Source organism: Adiantum capillus-veneris, chromosome 6 (genome assembly GCF_014529385.1).
Source record: "Adiantum capillus-veneris isolate H3 chromosome 6, ASM1452938v2, whole genome shotgun sequence".
NCBI lineage: Eukaryota > Viridiplantae > Streptophyta > Polypodiopsida > Polypodiales > Pteridaceae > Adiantum > Adiantum capillus-veneris.
This window is the reverse complement of record NC_140936.1, coordinates 107,363,670-107,388,809: the sequence shown is the minus strand read 5'-3', so window position 1 is coordinate 107,388,809 and position 25,140 is coordinate 107,363,670. Positions and strand designations below refer to the sequence as shown.

At 46.3% G+C, this 25,140-nt stretch overlaps 1 protein-coding gene across 2 annotated transcripts in view; it reads right to left on the bottom strand.

Annotated features, from left to right (window-relative positions):
- Positions 1-255: 255 nt before the first annotated feature.
- Positions 256-25,140, bottom strand: part of LOC147456044 (karrikin insensitive 2 receptor CA-like) — a 39,909-nt gene continuing 15,024 nt past the window's right edge. The window contains exons 3-4 of one of the 2 annotated variants that reach the window (XM_086514620.1): positions 939-1,143; positions 256-844 (exon numbers count right to left, since the gene is read on the bottom strand). In XM_086514620.1, the coding sequence (XP_086370746.1) occupies positions 761-844; positions 939-1,143 (289 nt within the window). In that variant the 3' untranslated portion in view covers positions 256-760. Of the gene's footprint in view, positions 1,144-25,140 lie in introns of both variants that reach the window. The other variant, XM_086514619.1, reaches the window with a different exon arrangement.

Below are 25,140 nucleotides of genomic sequence, written 5' to 3'. Positions count from 1 at the left end.
ATCAACAGTTCACTTCAGGGGTTCAAGTTGCGTTTGATAATCTTCACACTAAGATGTCAACTAATGAGCTAGCACATGTACACCAGGTAAATGTAGATGGCGAGGACACAAACAATGACATGACAAAATACAATTGCGAAAATCAAACATAGGCTCTACATCACTTACCTGCAGCACTAAAATAAAATTTACATACACAGTAGTAGTTCACAACTGCTCGAATCTCATTTCTTCACACATAGGCACAGACCAACAGGCGTTAACATCGTCTTAATTACACCCTGTTGGCTCTAATTGCATTGGCTCAAAAAGCAAAAATAACTGACATATGCTCAATAATGTCCCTTTACCGATGATAAGCACATGATTTTTGCTGACAGAAAATGAGAGAGAGAGAGACAACTAGTTAAATAATCTAGATCCACAGGGACCGTTGGGTCTTTGGGTCAGAACTTTTGGCTAGGGCAAAGAGGTAGCTTAACTTCATACCTAAATAAGAGCAGCAAAATATGGAGGCATCTATCTGATATCAGCAGGTAGAAAGTCCAGTGACAAGATCAAGTACAGATGTACGCAGACAGATGATTGTAGCAATCAGTAAGGCTTTGGGATAATCATGCAAAGCATGAAGGGGGTGGAGATTCAATCACAAGTTACAACATTGTACTAACTGTCTGTCTGGGGAATAATAACCACCAGAGTAATCATAGTTCAAGAAGTAGGTGCCGTTGCAATGCAGGAACGACAACATTCGGAGAACTCAATTGTGGCAGGTGCCCTTCAGTTGGTAGAATCTCCACAATGCTCTTTGCTCCAAGAGTCTGATGCAAATAATCAGATACAACTACAGGCACTGCAAGATCTTTATTGCTTTGTAAGATATGGCACGGGATCGTCACGTAAGGCAAAACACCCCGAAAATCGCTCTCAAAAATTACCTTAGCAACTCCATATGCTATGTCAGGCCTCACGCTAAAAAGAGTTCTGCTAAACTCTTGTACTGCAAAGGAATCCATATCATCCCCCACAGCCAACGGAGCAAAACCAGACACCCATGCTTTGAAGTTAGACTGCATTGCCTCAAAAAGCTGATCCAAATCATCCTGTTCAAATCCTCCAAAGTAGTTGACGTCATTCAAATACCTGAAACAGGTTTTATGAACCGTTTAGAGAAAAAGTTTTGTTAAGATACTATCACTTTGGATTCATAAACAAGATCAAAAGAAAAACACCGATGCACATAAAGGAGTGGTCTACAAATTCTTGCAGTTAGCTGACAGCTTACAACAAACTGATTGGGTACAGCAGCAAATACTGTACTTATTCAGCAGATAGACTGGTCATGCTGATTGGAGTTGAACTTGGTTATCTACACATCAACACAACACGTGGACACGGGGAAGGGGAGGGTAGCCATGAAGTTTCTAGCGAAGTTACATGGAACAGGAATTGGGAACCGGAACGGCGGCCTCTAGAACGTTTCCGGAACGGGGGGGGGGGGGGGGGGGGGGGGGGGGCCTAGAACAACGGAATGGGAACGGGCGCTAGAACGATAAACCTAAAATATGCTTAAATTAGGTTGGATTCAACCTATATGTTAGTGGAGAGCCCATTAGTCCTAGTAGAATCGTATTTCGGAATGCTTTTCATTGAAGCTTAGGGCTTACACGCGATTGCGCCGCACGCTACGCTGCAACCGGTTGCAAACGCACTACACACAACACATGACACGAGTCACAATTCATAAAAGCATCTTGATTCTTCATAGAAAGAACATTAACTTAAAGTTGAATAGAGTCCCAGACTCCACACAAGCTTGGAGCAAAAAGAAGATAGATCATGACGATGGCTTACAAGGCAAGCGAAGGCACTACAAGTGGCTACAAAACAATATGTAGAGGCTAAAGTGCAAAATAAAAACTTTAAGAGTCACTAGGAGACGGGTCTAGACTCAATCACTCATGTAGTGGTGCAATGCACAACAAGTACAAAGGAAACAAAAGCCAATGAGCAATCAGTCACGACTCATGCCTCATGTTCACCCCTGGGTAAGAGCAGAAGAGCCTCTTGCCTCCCAATCCGTAGTGGTTTCTTGGATGTCATGAACATCATCCCAATCCAAGCATAGGCTCATCCTCATGCATAGATCCTCCTCTCCAAGCATCTCTGCCTTTGTCTCCATCTCCCATTGTAGAAAAGGGTCTATCACTTTGGATGCTCACTTGCAAAGCATTCGTAAGTTTGCATTGACAAAAACAAGTTCATTTGCTTTCTCCACTCCAAGTCCGTTTCTCGTTCTAGATGCAATGTGGCTATAAAAATATACACCTAGACGAATCCAAGATAAGCCCAGATTGCCCCTTAAAGGAAAGTGCAAGGTATACACCCATGGTAGACCATAAGTTCATATTAGTCTGAACTCACAAATTATAACAGGGGATAAAACACTCACAAAACTACAAAAGCAAGGGACACAAGAAAACAAGGGAAAAAACTTTTAAATCACTTTATGCTACTAAACAAAACTAAATAAAACAAATCATTATTAACTTAAAAATGTTTTAAGAAAAGGCATAAGCAAAATAAGTTGGAAGCGGCTTACTTGGTTAAAACTTGAAACAAGCACCTAACTTTAAACTAAAAAGGATAAGACATCTCAAAGACTTAATCCTAGAAATCAGACTCCACACAACAACTTCTAAAGGAACAAATTCTAAGTCTTAATGTAAGGTAAATACTAGAACTGAATATAATATTACAAACCTATGAAAAAGAGGCTGAAAATAACCAAAGAAGTACAAAGATCCAAACTTGACAATATGTGACCTCAACTTCATTGCTTATTCAAACAGAATGAATAAGATTATCACCTTTATCATGCATAGCTTGAACAACAGCTATGACATCCCTACTCACGTCGTCAGTGCCCAAGGGTAGATGCAGGTTTGTATAGAGGTCAGTCATGCTTTTAACGTACTCTATAAAACCAAGTGATGGGCATACTCGGCGATGATAAAGGCTAGCATTTGTCAAGCTAGAGCAAAAGTACTAAAAGCGCTAGAGATCAAAACATCAAAATAGTGTGTTACTAAGTCAAGCAATAAATGGGCTCACCACTTTTATTGAATTTACTACTGATCATCTTGAACATTCCAAAACAAGAAACATTAAAAATAAACTTACTATGATGCAAAAATGAACGAATGTTTTTCATGATTCTTTTGAATGAGTATGAATGAGTATCCTTTCTCAACGAGTAAAGAAATAAGATGGCACGACCAATCAACACAAGCAAATTTACTAGAACAAAGACGAGAAAATCTAAATAGTTGAGAGCAAATGACACCGTATTTAGCTAAAAGAAAAATGTTCAAAAAATTGTGAGGCATACAGATGATATTTAGATTGGCATATTCCCGTTCAATGCGTTTATCATAGATATCTACTTCCAATTCCAAGAGAGTTTGAAAAATCTTAAGGTCTAAAAGGGCACAACACTCACTTTTGTGGTACAATTAAGTTCACATAACTCCTTGTGATAAATTCCTCCACCTACAGAACTCGTACTCAAGTACATAGAATCTTTAAAGAAGAAACGTCAACCTTCGAGAACAAAAAGATCATCTACAAAGCATCTTACATTGCATAACTTGTGCAAAAATATTGGGCAAGTGTTAGCAAGGACAAAAGGCTCCATAAAATCAAACTCATAAGTAAAAAGATAGAAATTAGCCAGAAAAAAAATTGGTGCCCATAGGGATACCAATTGTTTGCTTGAAAAGAGTCACCGATGGTTATATATAAACTATCCAAAAGAAAATCTAACCAAGATATGATGTCAATGTCATCTACAATTCTGGTGAATCTCTTTGTTCCTCTGTCTACATCTACATTCTTACTTTTTAACCCTAAGAAGTCAAAGTTTAAGGCTTACTTTTCTACTAGCAATACCTTATACCTATCCTTCTCAAACTTGTATGCGAAAACTTTTGAAATAAGAGACTTGACTCTGAATTTAAGGTCCTCCAAATTTAGCTTCGTATATAGTGTTGTAAAGTCAAAAGTTTGGAGACATAAAGGAGAAGATTTCTCCTTAATGCTTCTTGAAGAGTTCAAAAACTTTATAACAGGAATCACACCTACTGAATCATTTAAAATCCAACTTGAATCGGTAGGTACGTTTGCTTCCTTTAGTAGATTTTTCCAAAGTTCATATACACCAGGTAAAATGGCTTTGAAACAATAACTAAGCCATTTGGAAACCTTTATCAAAGAGGTGTTACAAGAAACAGCTATAAATCTCGATTTTATAGGATTTTTGTGGAACTTCCAAACGATATACAAAAATGGTAATTTAGGCTGACACTTGAAACCAAAAGACTTACATATCACGTGCACATCTAATCCTATGTGTACGTCGACAAGCTACTTCATGACAAGGGTTCAGTTCAATTCAGTTAGCCTAGTTTAGGAAGTGTTCTAGCACTTTTGTGAGTCTGTTCGCAGGCCGTGCATGTCCAGGCACTTAGAGTAGATGCATATCCTCTGGTTGCACACAACATGATCATTAGATTACCATCAGAACCCATCAAGAGCATTTTTACAATGCGTAGTCCTATTTTCCCATTTTTCACTTATTATTAATACGTGACTTTGTTGGGAAACTGAGTAGTGCAATTTGACTCACCAAGTATATAAGAAAACCTAGCGCTAGCACTTTCTGGCAGAAGAGACAACAGGGAACCCAGTTCTGACAGTGTACCTTCTCAGCAAGACCGGCAGGAGGACTTAGCGTTTTTCAGCCATCACGAAGCCCAACGTTTTCAGCAATTGCAGATCAGCCCCAGCGTTTTGCATTTGCAGATCGACCTGGCGACAGCAAGACACAGCAAGACCATACCGTTTTTGCATCAGGCCCCAAATCAGCCCAGCATTTTTGCATCAGAATTTCAGCCTAGCGTTTTTGCAGTTTTCCAGCGTCATCACCTTCTCTGCATCAGCGTTTTCAGCGTGTAGACACCGCTTTGCAGCCCCCAAACCTCGCAGATCTCACCTTCCCGCTGCAAATTCTCGCCGCACGGTCAGATCAGCCAGTGTTTGCAGATTCAGCCCAGAAAACGCATATTTCAACATCTGCGTTTTCAGCGCATCGTCATCGCATCGTCGTCACCGACATAGAGTCAAAATTCAGCAGACAAAGATTTGCAGATTTCAACCATTAGCATTTTCAGATTTCAGCCCGTCTCGTCGTCGTCGACAACGTCGGCAAGTCCAAAGCATTGTAGAGATTTAGCGATAGACCGCTCTCGCCATAGAGAGTGGGGCCTTCGGAGGAGGGTTTGACAACATTCTGGTGTCGTATTCTTCTCTCTCTATCTCTCAATCTCAGCACCTCATTCACAGTGTTTACCACTTTGTTTGTGATCATTTGCACTCTCTCACTAGAGAAACGGAAGGCTCTCCCTTCCGTAAGTAAAAGGAACCTTGAGCACTGTTCGGAGCACTTATCTTGAGCAAAGTCCAATATTCACATCCATTGCACCTGACATTGGTATTAGAGCTTTGGCAGTGTTCTGTATCACTCAAGGAAAGAGCCACATAAAAAATTTTTGCTTGTTGCGGTCGCACGTAACCCAAGTCCACTTGGGCGTGTCGATTCCTAATCGTGTTTTTGAAGAGTGACAAGAAATCCAAGAAAGAAGGGCTTGTCCAACCTCCCCTTGTTTCTCTTTTCACTCATTGAGAGCAGACCGTGCACTTAGTGGCCGCCAATCAACGTGAGGTGGGAAAAAGCAACCTTGGTGTAAGCGCAAGGCCAAGGGGTGCGTCCGCAGGGAAGAGTATAGCTCGGGTAAGAGAAGATCCTTCTCTAACACAGATTGCAAGCTAAAGAAGAACCTCAAGAACTCAAGACCCTCAAGAACTCAAGAATCCAAGAACCACAAGAACCCAAGTTCCTCGTGAACTCTTAACCCACGACTTCAGTGTATGGTCATCGCTCGAAGCGGAATGGATACTTCGCATGGAGGTGGCTAAGAAGAATTAAAGAAGAACCTCAAGAACTTAAGACCCTCAAGAACTCAAAAACCCAAGTTCCTCGTGAACTTAAGAACCCACAACTTCAGTGTATGGTCATCGCTCGAAGCGGAATGGATACTTCGCATAGAGGTGATGAGCATGGAGGTGGCGAAGAAGAATTTTCCCCACCATGAGGTTTTTCCGACCCTCCCCATCTACGCCAAGAATTGCACCAAATCCTATAGAGGCTTTGGTCAAGACGATGATGGACATGATGTTACGACAAGAAGCGTGGCACGAACAAAGAATGGCAGCCTTAGTGTCATGTGACACATCCAACCCTATGTGTCCGTGGACAAGCTTCAGCATGACCAGGGTTCAGTTCAATCAAGTCAGTCTAGAATAGGAAGTGATCTGGCACTTTTGTGAGTGTTCGCAGACCATGCATGACCAATCACTTAGATTAGATGCATATCCTCCGGTTGCACAAAGCAAGATCATCAGCATTCCCATCAGAATCCATCAAGGAAATGCATTAAACCTATTTTCCCTATTTTTGACATTTTTCACTTATTTATTAAGTGACTTTTGTTGGAAACTAGGTAGGGCAATTTTGCTAAGATAATATATAAGCAAACCAAAGCTAGCACTTTTTGGCAGAAGAGGCAACAGGAGCATTGCTCAACAGGCACCTTCTCAAGCAAGACCAACCACAGGAACCTCTAGCGTTTCCATCACCTCAGCCCCTTCAGCGTTTTCAGCCTTGGAAACATCAGCCATCATCGCTTGAAAGACCCAGCAGTATAGCCCCTTCTGGTGCATGCTGTCCGGCGTTTTTCAGCCAGCCTATACAGCGTTTTCAATCAGCCTGTCTAGCGTTTTTCAGCCAGGCTATCCAACGTTTTTACTGCACCATAGACAACGTTTGTTGGGCGATTTACAGCAGGTTGTTTAGCGTTTTGGACAGCATTACAACAGAGTTTGAAAGCAACAGAAATCAGCCAACCTTAGCGTTTTTGGAGCAGCAGAATCCAGCCATAGTCAACGTCGAAGCATTCAGTTTTCAGCCATAGTCTCGTTCCGTCGTCACCATCGTCGGCCTCGACATAGCCAGTAGACTTGCATCAGTCAGCTTCCACTTACACTTGTATCAGATTGTGCAATCAATAGTAGACCACTCTCGCCATCGAGTGGGGCCTTCGGAGGAGGGTTTTACGTCTCTGGTGTCGTATTCTCTTCTCTCTCTATCTCTCAGTCTCATTCACCCTCACGCACAGTGTCCATTCACTTTGTTTGTTTCCATTGCACTCTCTCATTAAAGAACAGAAGGCTCTCCCTTCCCTAAGACCAAGGAACCTTGACCACAGTTCGGAGCACTCATCTTGAGCAAAGTTCAACATTCATTTCCGTTGCACCTTACATTGGTATCAGAGCTTTGGCAGTGTTCTGTGTCACTCAAGGAAAGAACCACAAGAACCACAGAACTTTTTTTTTTTGGCTTGTTGCGGTCGCACGTAACCCAAGACCTCTTGGGCGTGTCGATTCCTAATTGTGTTTTTGAAGCATGACAGGAAACCCAAGAAAGAAAGGCTACTATTGAGCGGCCGAAGCATGAAAGGCCAACTTGGAGCAGCTCGCTTGGCGGCCGAAGAAAGAAAGGCTACTATTGAGCGTGAGCTTGTGCAAGTGCGCTTGGCGACTGACGTAAGAAAGGAAGCGGCCGAAGAAAGAAAGGCTACTATGGAGCGTGAGCGTGAGCAAGTGCGAGCGGCCTTGGAGTTAGAGCGTGAGGCCCAGAGAGAACAACGCATGAACGACTTGGTACTGCATGTCCTCACCTCGAAACCCAAACCGGCCAAAGACGGTGTGGTTCATCAAGTAGCGCAAGCCGGGACGTATACACCAAGCTCGTTGCTGCTGCCCCCCCTTTTCGCCATCGCTGCCTGCCCCTCTGTCCCTCCGTAGCACCCTCGCCCTCACCTCCTCGCGCAGCCCTCCCTACCCGCCCCCTGCACAGCAAGCCCCCTGCACGCCCCTTGCGCACTCCACCCTGCACAGCAAGCCCTCTGCACGCCCCTTGTGCACCCCACACTGCACGCATGCTGCCACTCTCTCGCTGCCCAACCCACCCCGCCTGCTGCCCATTTCCCCCTCAGCCCGCTACCCCCCACCCCCCCCCCGGCACTTTCTTTGCTCTCTGCCTTTTTTTTCCGAAGGTTTCCTTCAATTGGCTTTGACAGTGCTGGTTTTTTGGAGAGTGCTCGTCACTGTTTGTTGCAGCGAAATTACTCTATCCGCTTCTCCGACACAAGTAGTAGACACAGATGGAGGCTCCAACTCCGCCACAGAGGGACTCTTCCGAAGCCCCCTCGCCTGACCCATTTGAGCCCACCATTCGACTTACTCTTTCACCGATAGAGCAAGCGAGCCTAGCCGCAGAGGTAGAGCGCTTGCATGCGACTTCTGTCATCTGCAAGATTCTCGGCACCCGACCCAGCAGAGGAGAGCTACGTGACCTTCTCCAAGCCCGCCTTCTCGCAGAGGTGGGCAAGATCTTGGACGTACAAATACTCGGACGAGGCTACTATCAGATCGAGTTTGAGACCTCCGAGATGGCGTCCAAGGTCATCACCATGAGTCCATTGACCATCCGAGCAGCTCGAGCCCACTTTCGACAATGGAGACATGATTTTGACCCTGCTTCGGATGTTCTGGTAGAGGAGGCAAACATCCTCATCTCTGCTTTCCTGGTTTGCGGAGGGAGTACTTACCACTTTTGTCCAGGACAGGCTCAGCGATTGGGACTATCCTGGAGACACCTTGCACGGCCGCCTCAGTAGCTACCAAGGCGGCTGGCATTCCCTCAGTTCGCGTTCTAGTTAGGGACACTCACACGCTCCCGAAGGTCATTCTTCTGTCTGGGTGAGTGGGGGTTGGTTTAGACAGAGCGTGGAGTATTCGGGCTTCCCGAACCGGTGCTTCATTTGCCGACAGATGGGCCATCTCGCAAAGGCCTGTCCACGGAGGAGGCCTCGACCTATACCACAGACTCATCCCGAGCCTGCAAGGGCTAGCCAGCAACCACAGGCAAAGACACAGCGCACACATGCAGAGCCGCCCTCTGAGCCTAGGGCTCCAGCGGAAGAGGGATGGCAGCAGGTCCGTGGTGGACGACGGCAGGGGCCACAGCGACAACTTGGCACTCAGAGTGGTCCTCAGGCACCTACCCAACAGCAATGGGTTCCCACGGAGAACCGTTCCGGTCCTCTTGAGCAGGATGAGATCCCTGCTCCAGTCCCCACCTCAGCTTCACCCTCAACAGCCCCTCCCTCCCCCAAGAGTTCCCCCCCTCCTCATCATCCTCCCCCCCGCCTCCTGCTCCCACCGCCTCTTCCCCCTGCCCCTCTTCTCCTCCTCTTCCCCCTGCTCCTACTCCCCCCCCCTCCTGCTCCAGTTTCACAGTCGTCCCAAGAGGCAGGGCCATCTCCGGCTGCTAGGAGATCTCTTAGCAGCGCCTTTGCCACGAGTCGCTTGGCGAGAGAGGGACAGCCTTTCTTGCGACCCCCTCTACAGGTACAGACATCTCCCTTCGCAGCTATCCCTCGTGGTCTGACGAGCATCGACATCCGACGCCCATGGGACTTCTTCGACTACGACTTTACTCGTTTTCTCGGCGACCCCTCAGCAGACCATGAGGCAGCTTGCTTCAGGGTCCATGTTCTGTTCCTTGCAGCTAGGGGGACAGAGGCCTTGGACTCGGCGGTTGGCTTCTCTTTTCCCCTTTGCGGCAGAGACCAGACTGAGTGGACTCTTGACTCAATGTTGGGGTGGTTGCACACATAGGTCCTAGAGTTCTCTCACCACATGGGCAGACTTTGTGGCCATTGGCCAAGTTTGCGGTGACCCCTCCAGATAGAGCAGGATGTAGACACATTGTGGTTTACTTCTTTGCCGATACACAGTGCTTGCCATGCTATGTACACATTCATGAGGACTCCTGGACAGAGGAGGTTGCTTTACGTACGGCTCGCTCTACTTGGGCTTGGGCCAGGCACTCGTTGCAGTCACGCCTATCTAGAGGACGCTCGGATGCGGATTACCCCACATCCAAGCCAGCCTCGAAGATAGCACATTTAGCTGCTGCGGCAGCAACTGTTCTCTTTCGCTCCCCATGAGGATCGTCCCATGGAACGTGCACGAACTTGGTGGGCCCAGTTTCAGCGTCAGCGGAGCTGACTGCGCCAAGAGCTTCAGCGCTGCCTTGTGGGAGGAGAGATTGATCTCCTTATGCTACAGGAGCACCATCTGTGTGAGCCGCATTAGACGTTGTGGTCAGCTCTTGCGTGGACGATATGATACTTTTTGGTCAGTTGCTTTTGGACCTAGAGGCATCCAGGGTGGGGTATGTATGACTATTGCGGATTCTTTGCAGCAGGCCATTGTGAGCAGAGGGATTATAGTGCCAGGCAGGGCTCAGTGGATCACTATGCAGGTTCAGGGTTGCCTTGTGGGCTTCCTGAACATCTATGCGCTCAATGTGGCGAGTGCACGAGCAGAGTTTTGGTCACAGATAGTTGAGTCTCTACCGCAGGCAGAACACTGGTGCATAGGGGGGGGACTTCAACATGTTGGAGAACCCTGCTGACAGGATTGGTGGTAGCCATGCTACTGTGCATGGAGTTGAGCTAGCAGCTTGGGAGAGGTTTTGTATGACTCTTGAGGGTCTCGGATGTGTGGCAACACTCTAGTTTTGTGAGGCCCCCAGACAGCCTAGCCTTCTCTCGTTTGGACCGCAAAGTGGGAGGAGTGAATCTATCGCCGATAGTTCGCTTCTACACTAGTGACCATTTCAGTGACTTGGGTGGGAGAGTTGGCATTCTGGCAGGAACTTCCTTCTCGGACCATGCACGAGTGATCCTCACAATGGCAAACAAGCAGAGGAGGGGGAGCACGATGCTTCGCATCTCAGAGAGGGTCTTGCTGGACTTTGCACTCAGAGAGAGAGTTGAGGCTCTCTGGACAGAGAGCTTGGACATGCAGGTTTCTCCTGCTGACAGAGTGGCCTCAGGACTAGCTCAGATTAGTCGTTTCTTTCTCCAAGATTCTTTGGCTCGCCTGGCTGCAGCGAGAGAGAAGGAGCAGCATCTCAAACGGGGCATTGCTTCGTTGCAGAGGATGCACGAGCAACATCCAGACAGTCCTTGGTTGGAGGAGCAGCTACAGCAGGCTCGCTAGGAGCTTGTTAGCATAGAGGAGCGGCGACATGAGTTTGCTTTCCATCGACAGGCATCTCAGTGGACACAGGTGGTCGACAGAGTGACTGGTGCTTTCTTCGAGGCAGTGGGACCTCAGCATTCGCATGCCAAGATCAGTCAGTTGAGGAGGCCCGACGGGCCAGTTGCTTTTGAGCCAGAGGACATGCGTGGAGTTGCTACTGACTTTTACCGTGAGTTACTATCTGCAGAGCCTCAGTCAGAGCGTCAGGATGCGTGCAGGAAGCAGGTGTGGAAACAGATGCCTTGCCTTGTGACTGAGGAGATGCATCAGAGGCTTGAGCTGTCACTTCAGCTTGAGGAGCTGCACACGGCTCTTAGTGCACTCCCCCGTGGTAGCTGTCCAGGTGAGGATGGATTGACTCCCAGTTTTTCTTGGAGTACTGGGACTTGCTTGGCCCAGATCTCTGTAGTGCTTTTCAGTACATCTTGCACACAGGAGTGATGCCTGACAGCATGAGTGAGGGTCTGATCTACCTCATTCCCAAGGAGGGTGACTCCCTGGATGAGATTCGACAGTGGCGCCCCATCACCATCCTCAACTCAGCCTACAAAATTCTTGCTAAGGCTCCGAGTTTGAGGAATACATGGGACTCAGACAGGTTTTGTCAAGGAGCGCAATATCCTTGACAACATCTTTACTTTTTGGGAGGCTTCTTTCCTAGCGCGGCTCCATGGTGAGGACCTGGTGATTCTTCTTCTCGATTTTGAGAAGGCATACGACAGAGTTGACTGGGACTTTCTAGAGGGCACTCTATGCAAGATGGGCTTCTTTAGATGCTTGGATCAAAGGGGTGTCCGCTTTGTACAGACAAGCACACAAACAGGTTCTTTTGGCAGGAGGTAGAGGTGATCGTTTCATGCTCACACGTTCGGTCAAAGAGGGTTGTCCTCTTGCCCCCTTCCTCTTTGTGTTCTATGCTGAGGCGATGAGCAGGTTTTTGGTGTCGCAACAGGTTGGTCTACGGGGCTTAGCACTCCCTGTTCGGGGAGATGAGCTACTGGACGCTGAGTTTGCTGACGACTCAGCCTTGTACTTAGATGGCCAAGAGGCCAACCTTCACAAGCGTGAGCAGGCTCTTGATACCTTTTGTTGTGCATATGGCGCACTGATCAACTGGAGAAAGACTGTGGCTTTCTCGGTTGGTAGTGCTTTTGTGCCCGACTGGATGCCAGGTGAGGGTTTTAGGTGGATTCCCCCAGGGACTGCAATTCGGTACTTGGGTTGTCAAGTTAATTTGGACTTGTCTCCCGAGCAGAAGATTGCTCCCCTCCTTCTGTCCATCAGGAGGAAGTTGTTACATTGGAGCTCCGTACGACTTTCTTTGGCTGGCAGAGTTGTAGTGGCCAACCAGGTGCTGTTGGCTACTATGTGGTACATCACTTCTTACTAGATCTTCTCGAGTTCTTGTATCAACCAGGTAGAGCGGCTGATCAGGAATTTCCTTTGGTCAGGGCGAGACACTTTGACTGCCCGAGCCAAAGTGGCTTGGCAGGTCATCACTCTTCCTTGTTCTCAGGGAGGGCTTGGGATCATTGACCCCGCACAACAGAGCAGAGCCCTTCTTGGGAAGTTCGTCGTCCGAGGTCTTCTTCCAGGTGAGGAGACCTGGAAGGAGTTCTTGTTACAGCGGCTTTGTGCTAGGGTGCCTCAGGCAGGAGGCCCCTGGCAACCTTCGACTGTTCCCTCCTTGTTTTTCGAGCTACAGGGGGAGGGACGCTTACAGCGAGTTGCAGTAGAGGCCCCGCAGGTGGCAGAGTGCTGCTTTCAGAGGATTCGAGTGGTGGGCATCTGTGGGAGGACTTGTGTCATCGATCTTGACCCAACAACTCTTGAGATTGGACATTGGAGGCTATGGGCGGTGGAGTGTTGTCCACTGGCACGAGTACAGTGGGACCCTGGAGAGTGGCTCTGGAGCGACCCTTGCTCTTCTGCAGACCACCCAGGTGTCCCTTTCTTTCAGTACACTATTCGACTAGGACGTCACATACTGGCAGCACAGAGAGAGGCTCGCCATGTTGCCGCACCTCATTGGAAGGAGGAGGGTCTCACAATTGAGCTTTTGACAGCTTTTTGGGAGAGGTTGTGGGACTCCAGACAGCAGAGGCGAGTCACTTTGTTTCAGTGGTTGGTCACACACAGAGCTACAACAGTTGGGAGTTGGCTGGTACATAGTGGTCTCTCGGTCGCATGTACAGCTTGTGGCCACCTTGTAGAGAGTCAGCGTCGTCGTCTTTGGGATTGCCCTTTGGCACAACAGGTGTGGCTTCGTGTTCTTCGGTTGATGCCTGCTCTTTCCACGGCTCGGCAATACACTTGGGGGGCAGCGACTTGGTCCACTCTCATAGGCCCGACACTTCAGTTTGAGCTATCTTCCACCAGAAGGATGATAGTGATGCAGGGGAGGCGGCCTACACTACAACCTACCACAGAGCTTACTCCACAGGAGTGGTGCAGTGAGAGAGAGGAGTGCTGGGAGCTCATCAGTGGCCTGACACTCTGGTTCATACGGTGGGCCCGCTGTTTCCGCATCTTTGAGGCTCGCCCTATACCACCAGCAGAAGCAAAGACTGTTTGCGATCTTTGGCTAGAGCTGATCCACACTCTTAGAGGACAGCTAGAGAGACTCCAGCGCAGCTCCGACCGGATGCGGGAGTGTAGAGAGGCCTTCCTTCGACTCTGGCATCCTAGGCCTTTTTTCACCATGGTCCAGGGAGTACTCATATGGCACTACCGTCCACCTGTGTGGCTTTTCCCTCCTCCCATTTCTTGATTTAGCCCCATTGTACATATGTTGTTTTTTCATTGGGAGAGTCTCCCCTTCATGGTTGTTGTAGCCCTCTCTCGAAGAGGTGGTTGTAGCCATGTGGGCAGTTTCACTAACTAATAGAAGGATCTTTTTCTCCGGAAAAAAAACGTAGCACAAGCCGGGATTCGGACTCCAACAACCCTGTCACCAAGAAGTTGACGTTCAATAAGTATGATGGTAAGATGGATGCTAGTGTTATTCATTCTTGGTTGCATCAATTTAATGCTTATTTTGCGACAACTAAGAAGACAGGGAATGGCAAGGTTTTGACGGCAGCTATGTACCTTGTCGGTGATGCCATCGATCGGTACCACGCATGGCGAAAGGCACAGCTAGCCGCGCACCTAGAGGAAGCCGACGGAGACGCGCCCCTTTTCTTCAATTGGGCCAACTTCCAAGACAAGCTCAAGGCACGGTTTACGCCTCCTCAGTACCTAGCACGATTGAAAGAAGATTGGCGCAATCTCAAGCAAAATGGTATGCCAATCGTATCTTTTTCTAACCGTGTTTTGTAGCTAAGCACTCAATTACGCAAATCGGATGATGAGCGCAAAGAGGCTTTCCTTTTTGGGTTGGACGAATCTATCAAGTTTGATGTAGAAGTCTTTGACCCCGCGGATCTCAACAAGGCGGTAGCGATTGCTCTCTCCCAAGAGATGAAGCACAACAAGGGCAAGCCTAAGGAGAACAAATCGTCTCAAAGTGCATCCCAGACTTCGCAGAACCCTAAGAACGATAAGAATGGTAAGAACGGTAACCCTTCTAACCAATCTTCCAATAGTCTCTCAGAAAAGAACTCTCAAAGTGAACTTACGGATAAAGCTAACACAATCGCTAAACCTAAGCTCACTCCTGATGAAAAGGTAGCACAAGGAATTTTAGGAGGATACCTCACGTAGGAAGAGCAAAGCACTTATTCTAAGGAGGTCGTTGTTTTCATTGTCACATTGTCACAAAGTGATGATGTGGCTGCCCGAGAACAGAAACCCTTACTGGTGCTGAAACCCTAAAATTTGAGAAAAACCCTAAAAACTGCAAAAACCCTAACCCTAACCCTAAAAGGCCAGTAGGGAAATCCAATGAAATGCGCAAACATGCTGACGTGGCATCGTACGGCAAGGCCCACAAAAAGCGACGGATTTTGCGCTGGGGAAAAAGATGCTTTTTGCTCTATGCAAATTGCAAGGAGAGAGAGAGAGAGAGAGAGAGAGAGAGAGAGAGAGAGAGAGAGAACTACATTGCTTTATTTTTGAAACTCAAGAGAGTTTGTGAGAGAAAAGATCCTTTGCTTTACTTTCAAGCTTTTGATTTGAAGCTTTTGGGGCACTGCTCTTGGCATCCCTTGTAAACAATAACTATGTGGTTTGGGCTCCCATTCTGCAGAGCATCTAGACGCAGAGTCTGAGAGTGAGACCCGAACCACTCTTGTACTTTGAACGTTGATTAATACAAAAAGAAATACCGAAAGGGGCGACGGTCTTTGGGGTCAATATCTCTAGGCACAAAACTCCGCCGAGCCAGTGCAAATCTATTGTGAACTGTGAACTGTTTGAAGTGGTTATTTAGTGCTGTCGCGATTGATTCTTGACTTGGAGTGTCCAAGTCAGCTACACACATTACGGGTCACATAAAAAGAACATGTCCTAAGCTTGACTCTAATGAATCTAAAGAATCCATAGAACCCACTTCCTTTGTCAATGCAATCAATGACATCACGAGTGTGCCCCAAGCTTCTCACGACCCTCCCATTGATGAGTCTCTCATTAAATGTTATGGTCATATGACGGGACAGCGTTTTGTCATATTGTTTGACCCAGGCAGTATGCATGCTGTGATCAGTCCCTCCATTGTTGAGAGAGTCCGCCTAGAGGTAAGTCAGAAATCTCCTCTTGAGGTCTCTGGCTTCGCTCCCAGTATAGACTCTCTCATCACGGAAGAGTGCCTTGATGTGTTGTTTATAGTTCAACAAGCTACTTTTCGTAGAAAAAATTGTCTCTTCTCTCTCAGGATGTGATATGATTTGGGCATTCGATGGTTTCATGAGCATAACCCTCTCATTGATTGGGCGGAAAATACGTTCACTTTCAATGTCAAAAGTGACTCTCCCATTGTCATTCGTGAAGAGCAAGTTGTTCATTCTCCATCTCTCATTTCTAATGTGCAGGCGAAGATTGAACGGATTCAGGAGAAGGAGACTCGCTCAGTCTCTTTTTCTCCAAAGCATGACACACAAGATTTGCATGTTGATAAGCATGATGAATTGCATGATAATGATGCGTATGATGATTTGGATGATAAGGACAAGCATGATGATTTGCATGATGATCACGATGGATTTCTCACAAGCATGATAATTTGTATGAGCAAGACGTGATTGTTCACCAGGATGATCGTTTGATTGATGCTTTTTCTAGCGAAGCTAGCCTCGTTGCAGATTCAATCGATCACGAAGAATCGATCTTGGCTTTCGAGTCGATGTCCACAGCAAACCCCCAGGCGGATTCGATCAAAAACATGACGAACCGATCTTGGCTCTCGAGCCTAGGTCCAAAGAACCCTCACAGGAAGTACTATGTGTACGTATGATTAGTCAGCACGCATTGTACGAGTGTTTCATTCGTGATCGTTTCCTATATTTTAGTCCACGTCTTTATGTGATCCCTTTTCCTAGGCATGACATATTGTACGTTGAGCACGTTTCACTCATGGATGAGCACGAATGTATGCGGATTATTCATGAAAAGCTGAAAAGTATGCATTCAAGGAAGTCACATTCCATGTCTCTTACATGGCACGACACAGTCGTAGAAAGAGCACAAGAAAGTATGTGTTTGCGTGTGTGTGGTGAACGGTTTGGCACTCCGTCTATTTGTTCATCTACATTGCATGCACAGTCTTTTAGGAAGACCAGTCACCTTACATGGAATAGGTATATTCATGTTTTTGTGTTGGAAGTGGTTTCAAGAATTTTCAGCCATGGAGATTTCTTGAAGAAGGAAGAAGCATGACTCTAGACGAAGTTGAAGCATCGAAGGAGCCACAGAAGACTATCGCTTTCGACGCGGCCCAAAGAAGCAACCGTTGCAAACCTTTATGAAGTTCAAGTACCGCATGACCCACACATCAGAGTGGGCCGGCGAAGAGTCCCTTCCAGGATTCCGGATGCTATTGGCGAGCTCCCTCGACGCCATACAGTTCGGTACCAGTACCTCACTTTGAAAAGGAGGGGATGTCACATGACACATCTAACCCCATGTGTCCATGGACAAGCTACAGCATGACCATGGTTCAATTCAGTCAAGTCAGTCTAAAATAGGAAGTGATCTGGCACTTTTGTGAGTCTGTTTACAGACCGTACATGACCATGGTTCAATTCAGTCAAGTCAGTCTAAAATAGGAAGTGATCTGGCACTTTTGTGAGTCTGTTTACAGACCGTACATGACCAGTCACTTAGATTAGATGCATATCCTCCAGTTGCACACAGCAAGATCATCAGCATTCCCATCAGAATCCATCAAGGGAATGCATTAAACCTATTTTTGACATTTTTCACTTATTTACAGGCACCTTCTCAAGCAAGACCAACCGCAAGAACCTCTAGCGTTTCCATCACCTCAGCCCCTTCAGCGTTTTTAGCCTTGGAAACCTCAGCCCCTTCAACGTTTTCAGCCTTGGAAACATCAACCATCATCGCTTAAAAGACCCAGCACTATAGCGCTTCTGGTGCAAGCTGTCCAGCGTTTTTCAGCCAACCTATACAGCGTTTTCAATCAGCCTGTCTAGCGTTTTTCAGCCACGCTATCCAGCGTTTTTACTGCACCATAGACAGCGTTTGTTGGGTGATTTACAGCAAGTTGTTTAGCGTTTTTGGACAGCATTACAACAGAGTTTGAAAGCAACAGAAATCAGCCAACCTTAGCGTTTTTGGAGCAGCAGAATCCAGCCATAGTCAACATCGAAGCATTCAGTTTTCAGCCATAGTCTCGTTCCGTTGTCACCATCGTCGGCGGCCTTGACATAGCCATTAGACTTGCATCAGTCAGCTTCCGCTTACACTTGTATCAGATTGTGCAATCAATAGTAGACCACTCTCGCCATCGAGAGTGGGGCCTTCGGAGGAGGGTTTTACGTCTCTGGTGTCGTATTCTCTTTCTCTATCTCTCAGTCTCATTCGCCCTCACACACAGTGTCCATTCACTTTGTTTGTTTCCATTGCACTCTCTCATTAAAGAACGGAAGGCTCTCCCTTCCCTAAGAACAAGGAACCTTGAGCACAGTTCGAAGCACTCATCTTGAGCAAAGTTCAACATTCATTTCCGCTGCACCTTACACTTAGAGCGTAAGCGCGAGCAAGCACGCTTGGTGGACGAAAAAGAAATGGCAGCCATAGAGCGTGAGCTCGAGCAAGTACGCTTGGCGGCAACAGAAAGAAAAACAGAATTGGATCACGAGCAAGTTGTTCATTCTTCATCTCTCATTTCTAATGTGCAGGCGAAGATTGAAAAGAATCAGGTGAAGGAGACTCTCTCAGTCTCTTCTTTTCCAAAGCACAACACACATGATTTGCATGATAATGATAAGCATGATGATTTGCATGATCAAGATGTGATTATTCACAAGCATGATGATTTGCATAATCAAGATGTGATTATTCACGAGCATGATGATTTGCATGATCAACATGTGATTATTCACGAGCATGATGATTTGCAGGATAATGATGTGATTGTTCACAAGGATGATGGTTTAGTTGATACTGTTTGGTGAAGCTAACCTCATTGCGGATTCGATCAATCACGAAGAACCGATCTTGGCTCTCGAGTCGAGATCCCCAAAACCCCCACAGGAAGTATTCTGCGTTCGCATGATTAGTCGCACGCATTGTTCGAGTGTTTCATTCGTGATGTTTTCCTATATTTTAGTCACCGTCCTTATGTGATCCCTTTTCACAGGCATGCCATATTGCACGATGAACAGGATATTCCTTGGCACGACACAGTTTCCGAACGAGCACAAGAAGGATTGAGCATCAAGCATCGGCATTTCCATTATGATTTGACATAGTTGATAGATTTAGATAAGAAAGACAAGTTTCGATTCCATTGTTAGCGTGTGTTTGATGAACGGTTTGGCATTCCGTCTCTATGTTCATCTACATTGCATGCACAGTTTTTAAAGAAGACTCAAATTTTTCCAGTCACTTTACATGGAATGCATGTTTATGTTTTTGTGTTGGAAGTGGTTTCAAGAATTTTTATCCTCGGAGATTCTTGAAGAAGGTAGACGCATGACTATAGACGAAGTTGAAGCATTAAAGGAGCCACATATGACTTTGTGTCGCTTTTGGCGCGGCCCAAAGAAGCAAGCGTTGCAGACCTTTATGAAGTTCAAGTATCGCATGGCCCACGCATCAGAGTGGGCAGGCGAAGAGTCCTTTCCAGGATTCGAGACGCTAATAGCGATCTCCCTCGACGCCATACAGTTCGGTCCAGTACCTCACTTTGAAACGGAGGGGATGTGACGTGCACATCGAACCCTATGTGTACATCTAACCCTATGTGTACGTGGACAAGCTACTTCATGACATTGGTTCAGTTCAGCCAGTCTAGCTTAGGAAGTGTTCTGACACCTTTGTGAGTCTGTTCGCAGATCACGCATGTCCAGACACTTAAGAGTAGATGCATATCCTCTGGTTGCACACAGCATGATCATCAACATTACCATCAGATTCCATCAGGAGCATTTTACAGTGCAGAAAACCTATTTCCCCTATTTTAGCCATTTTTCACTCATTATTAATAAGTGACTTTGTTGGGAAACTGGGTAGGGCAATTTGGCCAAGTGACTATATAAGAAAACCTAGTGCTAGCACTTTCTGGCAGAAGAAGCAAAGAGAACACAAGCAACCTTCTGCAGCGGGCTCTCTAGCAACCTTCTTAAGCAAGAACCCCCTGCAAGCCCTGGCGTTTTTCAACAATTACAGCAATTCCAACGCCAGCGTTTTCAGTATATCAGTATAGCACCGTTTTCCAGCCTGCTGAAATTGCATATTTCAGCCCTGCTGTCCAACGTAAACCAACGTTTGTTCAGCAGATGGAACCAACGTTTTCAGTCAGCCGTCGTCCTCGTCGTCACCAACTTAAAACCTCATTGCATCGTAGCGTCAAGAACTTGCATCAGCATCTTGTATCAGATTGTGCAATCAATAGCATAGACTTCTCTCGCCATTGAGGGAGGAGCCCTTGGAAGAGGGTTTGACAACTTGTCTCATGTCGTATTCTTCTCTCTCTATCTCTCAGTCTCAGTACTTTCATACACAGTGTTTACCCACTTTATTTGTGATCATTTACACTCTCAAATGAAGGCTCTCCCTTCCGCAAGTAAAAGGAATCATTGAGCACACTTCGGAGCACTCATCTTGAGCAAAGTTCAACATTCACTCCTGCTGCACCTTACATTGGTATCAGAGCATAGGCATTTCCATTGTGATTTGCCACAATTGATAGATATAGATCAGAAAGACAAGTTTCGATTCCATTGTTTGCGCGAGTTTGATGAACAGTTTGGCACTCCGTCACTTTGTTCATCTGCATTGCATGCACAGTTTTTTCGAAAGAATAGTCTTTCTCCAGTCACTTTACATGGAATGGGTTTGTTCATGTTTTTATGTTGGAAGTGGTTTCAGGAATTTTCATCCTCGGAGATTCTTGAAGAAGGTAGACGCATGACTATAACCGAAGTGAAGCATTGAAGGGGCCTCAGATGACTTTGTGTCGCTTTCGGCGCGGCCCAAAGAGGCAAGCATTGCAGACCTTTCTGAAGTTCAAGTATCGCATGACCCACGCATCGGAGTGGGCCTACGAAGAGTCCTCTCCAGGATTCAAGATACTGTTCGCGATCTCCCTTGACGCCATACAGTTTGGTACCAGTACCTCACTTTGAAAAGGAGGGGATGTCACGTGCACATCTAGCCCTATGTGTACGTGGACAAGCTACTCCATGACAAGGGTTCGGTTCAGTTCAGTTCGCCTAGCTTAGGAAGTGTTCTGACACTTTTGGAGTCTATTCGTAGGCCGTGCATATCCAAGCACTTAGAGTAGATGCATATCCTCTGGTTGCACACAACATGATCATTAGATTACCATCAAAACCCATCAAGAGCATTTTTACAGTACATAGTCCTATTTTCCCTATTTTAGTCATTTTTCACTTATTATTGATAAGTGACTTTGTTGGGAAACTGGGTAGGGCAATTTGACTCAGCAAGTATATAAGAAAACCTAGCGCTAACACTTTCTGGCAGAAGAGGCAACGGGGAACCCAGTTCTGGCAGTGCACAAGCAAGACCGGCAAGAGGACTTAGCGTTTTTCAGCCATCAAGAAGCCCAATGTTTTCCATTTGCAGATCGACCTGGCGACACAGCAGGACCATAGCGTTTTTGCATCAGGTCTCAAATCAGCACAGCATTTTTGCATCAGAATTTCAGCCTAGCGTTTTTGCAGTTTTCCAGCGTCATCACCTTCTCTGCATCAGCGTTTTCAGTTTTCAGCGTGTAGACTCCGCACCGCAACCCCCAAACCTCGCAGATCTCACCTTCCCGCAGCAGATCCTCGCCGCACGGTCAGATCAGCCAACGTTTGCAGATTCAGACCGGAAAACGCAGATTTCAGCATCTGCGTTTTCAGCGCGCCGTCGTCGCATCATCGTCATCGAAGTCGTCACAACATAGAGTCAGAATTCAGCAGATAAAGATTTGCAAATTTCAGCCATTAGCGTTTTCAGATTTCGGCCCGTCTCGTCGTCGTCGACATCGTCGACAAGTCCAAAGGTTTGTAGATATTTGTGCAATAGCGATAGACCGCTCTCGCCATAGAGAGTGGGGCCTTCGGAGGAGGGTTTGACAACATTCTGGTGTCGTATTCTTCTCTCTCTATCTCTCAGTCTCAGCACCTTCATTCACAGCGTTTGCCACTTTGTTTGTGATCATTTGCACTCTCTCACTAGAGGAACAGAAGGCTCTCCCTTCCGTAAGTAAAAGGAACCTTGAGCAGAGTTCGGAGCACTCATCTTGAGCAAAGTTAAACATTCACATCCGCTGCACCTTACATTACAAAAGTCTCGATGTTTCACAACCATTGTAAGTTTGAGAGTTTACTTCACCTAACAAGCATTCTAAATAGAACTTTATGCATGTAACAACAAAGTTGAAGTTATGCCTTCCTTAAGAAACGTTTCTAGAGCAAGATGCTAATTTCAAAGAATCTTTCTTGAGGATTACAAACTTCCAATGCGTAAAAACACCTTGGACTGGTAAAGACTCTCACACTTTGCTACGAAACTAGAAATTCCTTCCTCTATGGCTCTAAGAAGGCAAGAGTCATCCGAGGAAGGGAGCCTATATTTAGTACCTCTAGAAAAAAGGTCTTTCAAGGAATCAAAAGGAAGAATAGAATACTCAGTAATAACTACATGACCCAAAGCTCCACAAGACAATTTAACCATCAGCTCCATCATGCATAATATTGACTGAATACCACGAAATCCCCACTAGCGTCGTTAGTACCCAATAGTGTGCGCAAAACTAGGTACTAAGTTACTAACATATGCTTCCAAACACAACACACACCACATGCACATACACATGAGCATACATCAGCAGAAAGTTCAACATATTGAGTTTTTGTCATTCACCTCCGAATCGTGCTCTTATCTTGCACCCTGGAACTCTGGATCCAACACAAAGGCTGCACCATGAAGAAGAAGTTCCACCTGTTGCTGCAAAGGTCCTTGATTTCTTCGAGCCTATCTAGCCTTCTCAAGATCTTCAAGTGCCTCCACCATGCGGTCCATTGATTCATAAACCTTGTTAATGCAAAGCCGCATACCATCCCCATCAGTCTAAACAAGTGGACCACTAGTTTTTACATTTTTTTCAAGAACCTTGAGACTCCCAGAACTCAGGATCCTCTAGCTTCCCTATACAAAGGATTCCTGTGACTGTACTTGCATGAAGTCTCAATAAACTCCATACTGATGAAGAGTTGCCGCACTCCACTCTTGACGCTCTACAAAGAGGGTCTCACAATAATTCAAAAGAACTTTGCTCCCCAACCGCTTCAAGAACTCAACACGAAGAACGTTGTTGTTGTTGACAAAAGAAACTACTTTGGCCATAGATGCAATGAGAAGCTCTATCCAAGGTAGTTTGCCGAAATCTTTCAGGAGATTGTTAAGGCAATGTGCCATACAAAAGACGTGTTCATGGTGGACGACATTGTTTATACAAGGACAAGCACCTGCTACATGGGTATAATTTAAGCAAATGTTTGCATCTACGTGGCTGTCAAACGAATTTGAAGCCGATGTCATGACGGATTGGCACCAACTTACTGCCTCTACTTGCAAGAGCTTAGAGGAGTACAATCGGAAGTTCTGTAAAGCGTTGCTCTCAATAACTTCCTACACGTTCGTACCATTGACAGAGCAAATAGAGAAATATTGTTGCGGGCTGCCTAGAGGGCTCAGAAAATATTGCACAAAGAACAAAGTGGCCACCCTTCCCCAGCTTATGCAGGTTGCTATGTAAGGTGCAGCGGAAATGAATGTTGAACTTTGCTCACGATAAGTGCTCCGAACTGTGCTCAAGGGTTCCTTTTACTTATGGAAGGAAGAGCCTTCCGTTTCTTAAGTGAGAGAGTGTAAATGATCATAAACAAAGTGGAAGACACTGTGAATGAAGGTGCTAAGACAGAGTGATAGAGAGAGAAGAATACAACACGAGAATGTTGTCAAACCCTCCTCCAAGGGCCCCACTCTCTATGGAGAAAGAGGTCTATGTTATTGATTGCACAAATCTCGTACAATGGTCTAAATGTAATGGCCTTGCCGACGATGTCGACAACGATGAGGACGGCGACGAGACGGCTGAAATCTGAAAACGCTAAGGGCTGAAATCTGCAAATCTTGTATCTACTAAATTCTGACTATATGTCAATGACGATGACAACGACACGACGACGATGCACTAAAAACGCAGATGCTGAAATCTACGAATAGCGGGCTGAATCTGCAAACGCTGGCCGATCTGATCGTGCGGCGAGGATTTGCTGCGGGAAGGTGAGAACTGCGAGGTTTTGGGGTTGCGGTACGGAGTCTATATGCGGAAAACTGAAAACGCTGATGCAAAGGGTACTTCTATCGACGGGAATCTGCAAAACGCTTGCTGTCCCAAAAACGTTAGGATTGGTCTAATGTCTGATGCAAAAACGCTATGGATTCTGTTGTGTCCTACTATCGCCAGGCTGGTCTGCAAATGCAAACGATGGGCTGATCTGCAATGCTGAAAAACGCTGGTCCTTGTTGGCTGAAAATGCTAGGTTGCCTATCGGGGGGTCTTGCTGAGAAGGTGCACTGTCGGATGCCTGGTCCTTGTTGCCTCTTCTACCAGAAAGTGCTAGCGCTAGCTTTTCTTATATATATCCTTAGCCAATTTGCCCTACCCAATTTCCCAACAAAGTCACTTACTAATAATAAGTGAAAAATGGCTAAAATAGGGAAAATAGGTTATGTGCACTGTAAAATGCCCTTGATGGTTTCTGATGGTAATGCTGATGATCATGCAGTGTGCAACCAGAGGATATGCATCTACTCTAAGTGCCTGGATATGCAAGGTCTGCGAACAGAATCATAAAAGTGACAGAACACTTCCTAAGCTAGACTAACTGAACTGAACTGAACTGAACCCTTGTCATGAAGTAGCTTGTCCACGTACACATAAGGTATGTGCACGTGACATCCCCTCCTTTTCAAAGTGAGGTACTAGTACCGAACTGAACTGAACTGAACCCTTGTCATGAAGTAGCTTGTCCACGTACACATAAGGTATGTGCACGTGACATCCCCTCCTTTTCAAAGTGAGGTACTAGTACCGAACTGTATGGCGTCGAGGAAGATCGCCAACAACGTCTAGAATCTTGGAAAGGACTCTTTGCCGGCCCACTCTGATGCGTGGGTCATGCGATACTTGAACTTCATAAA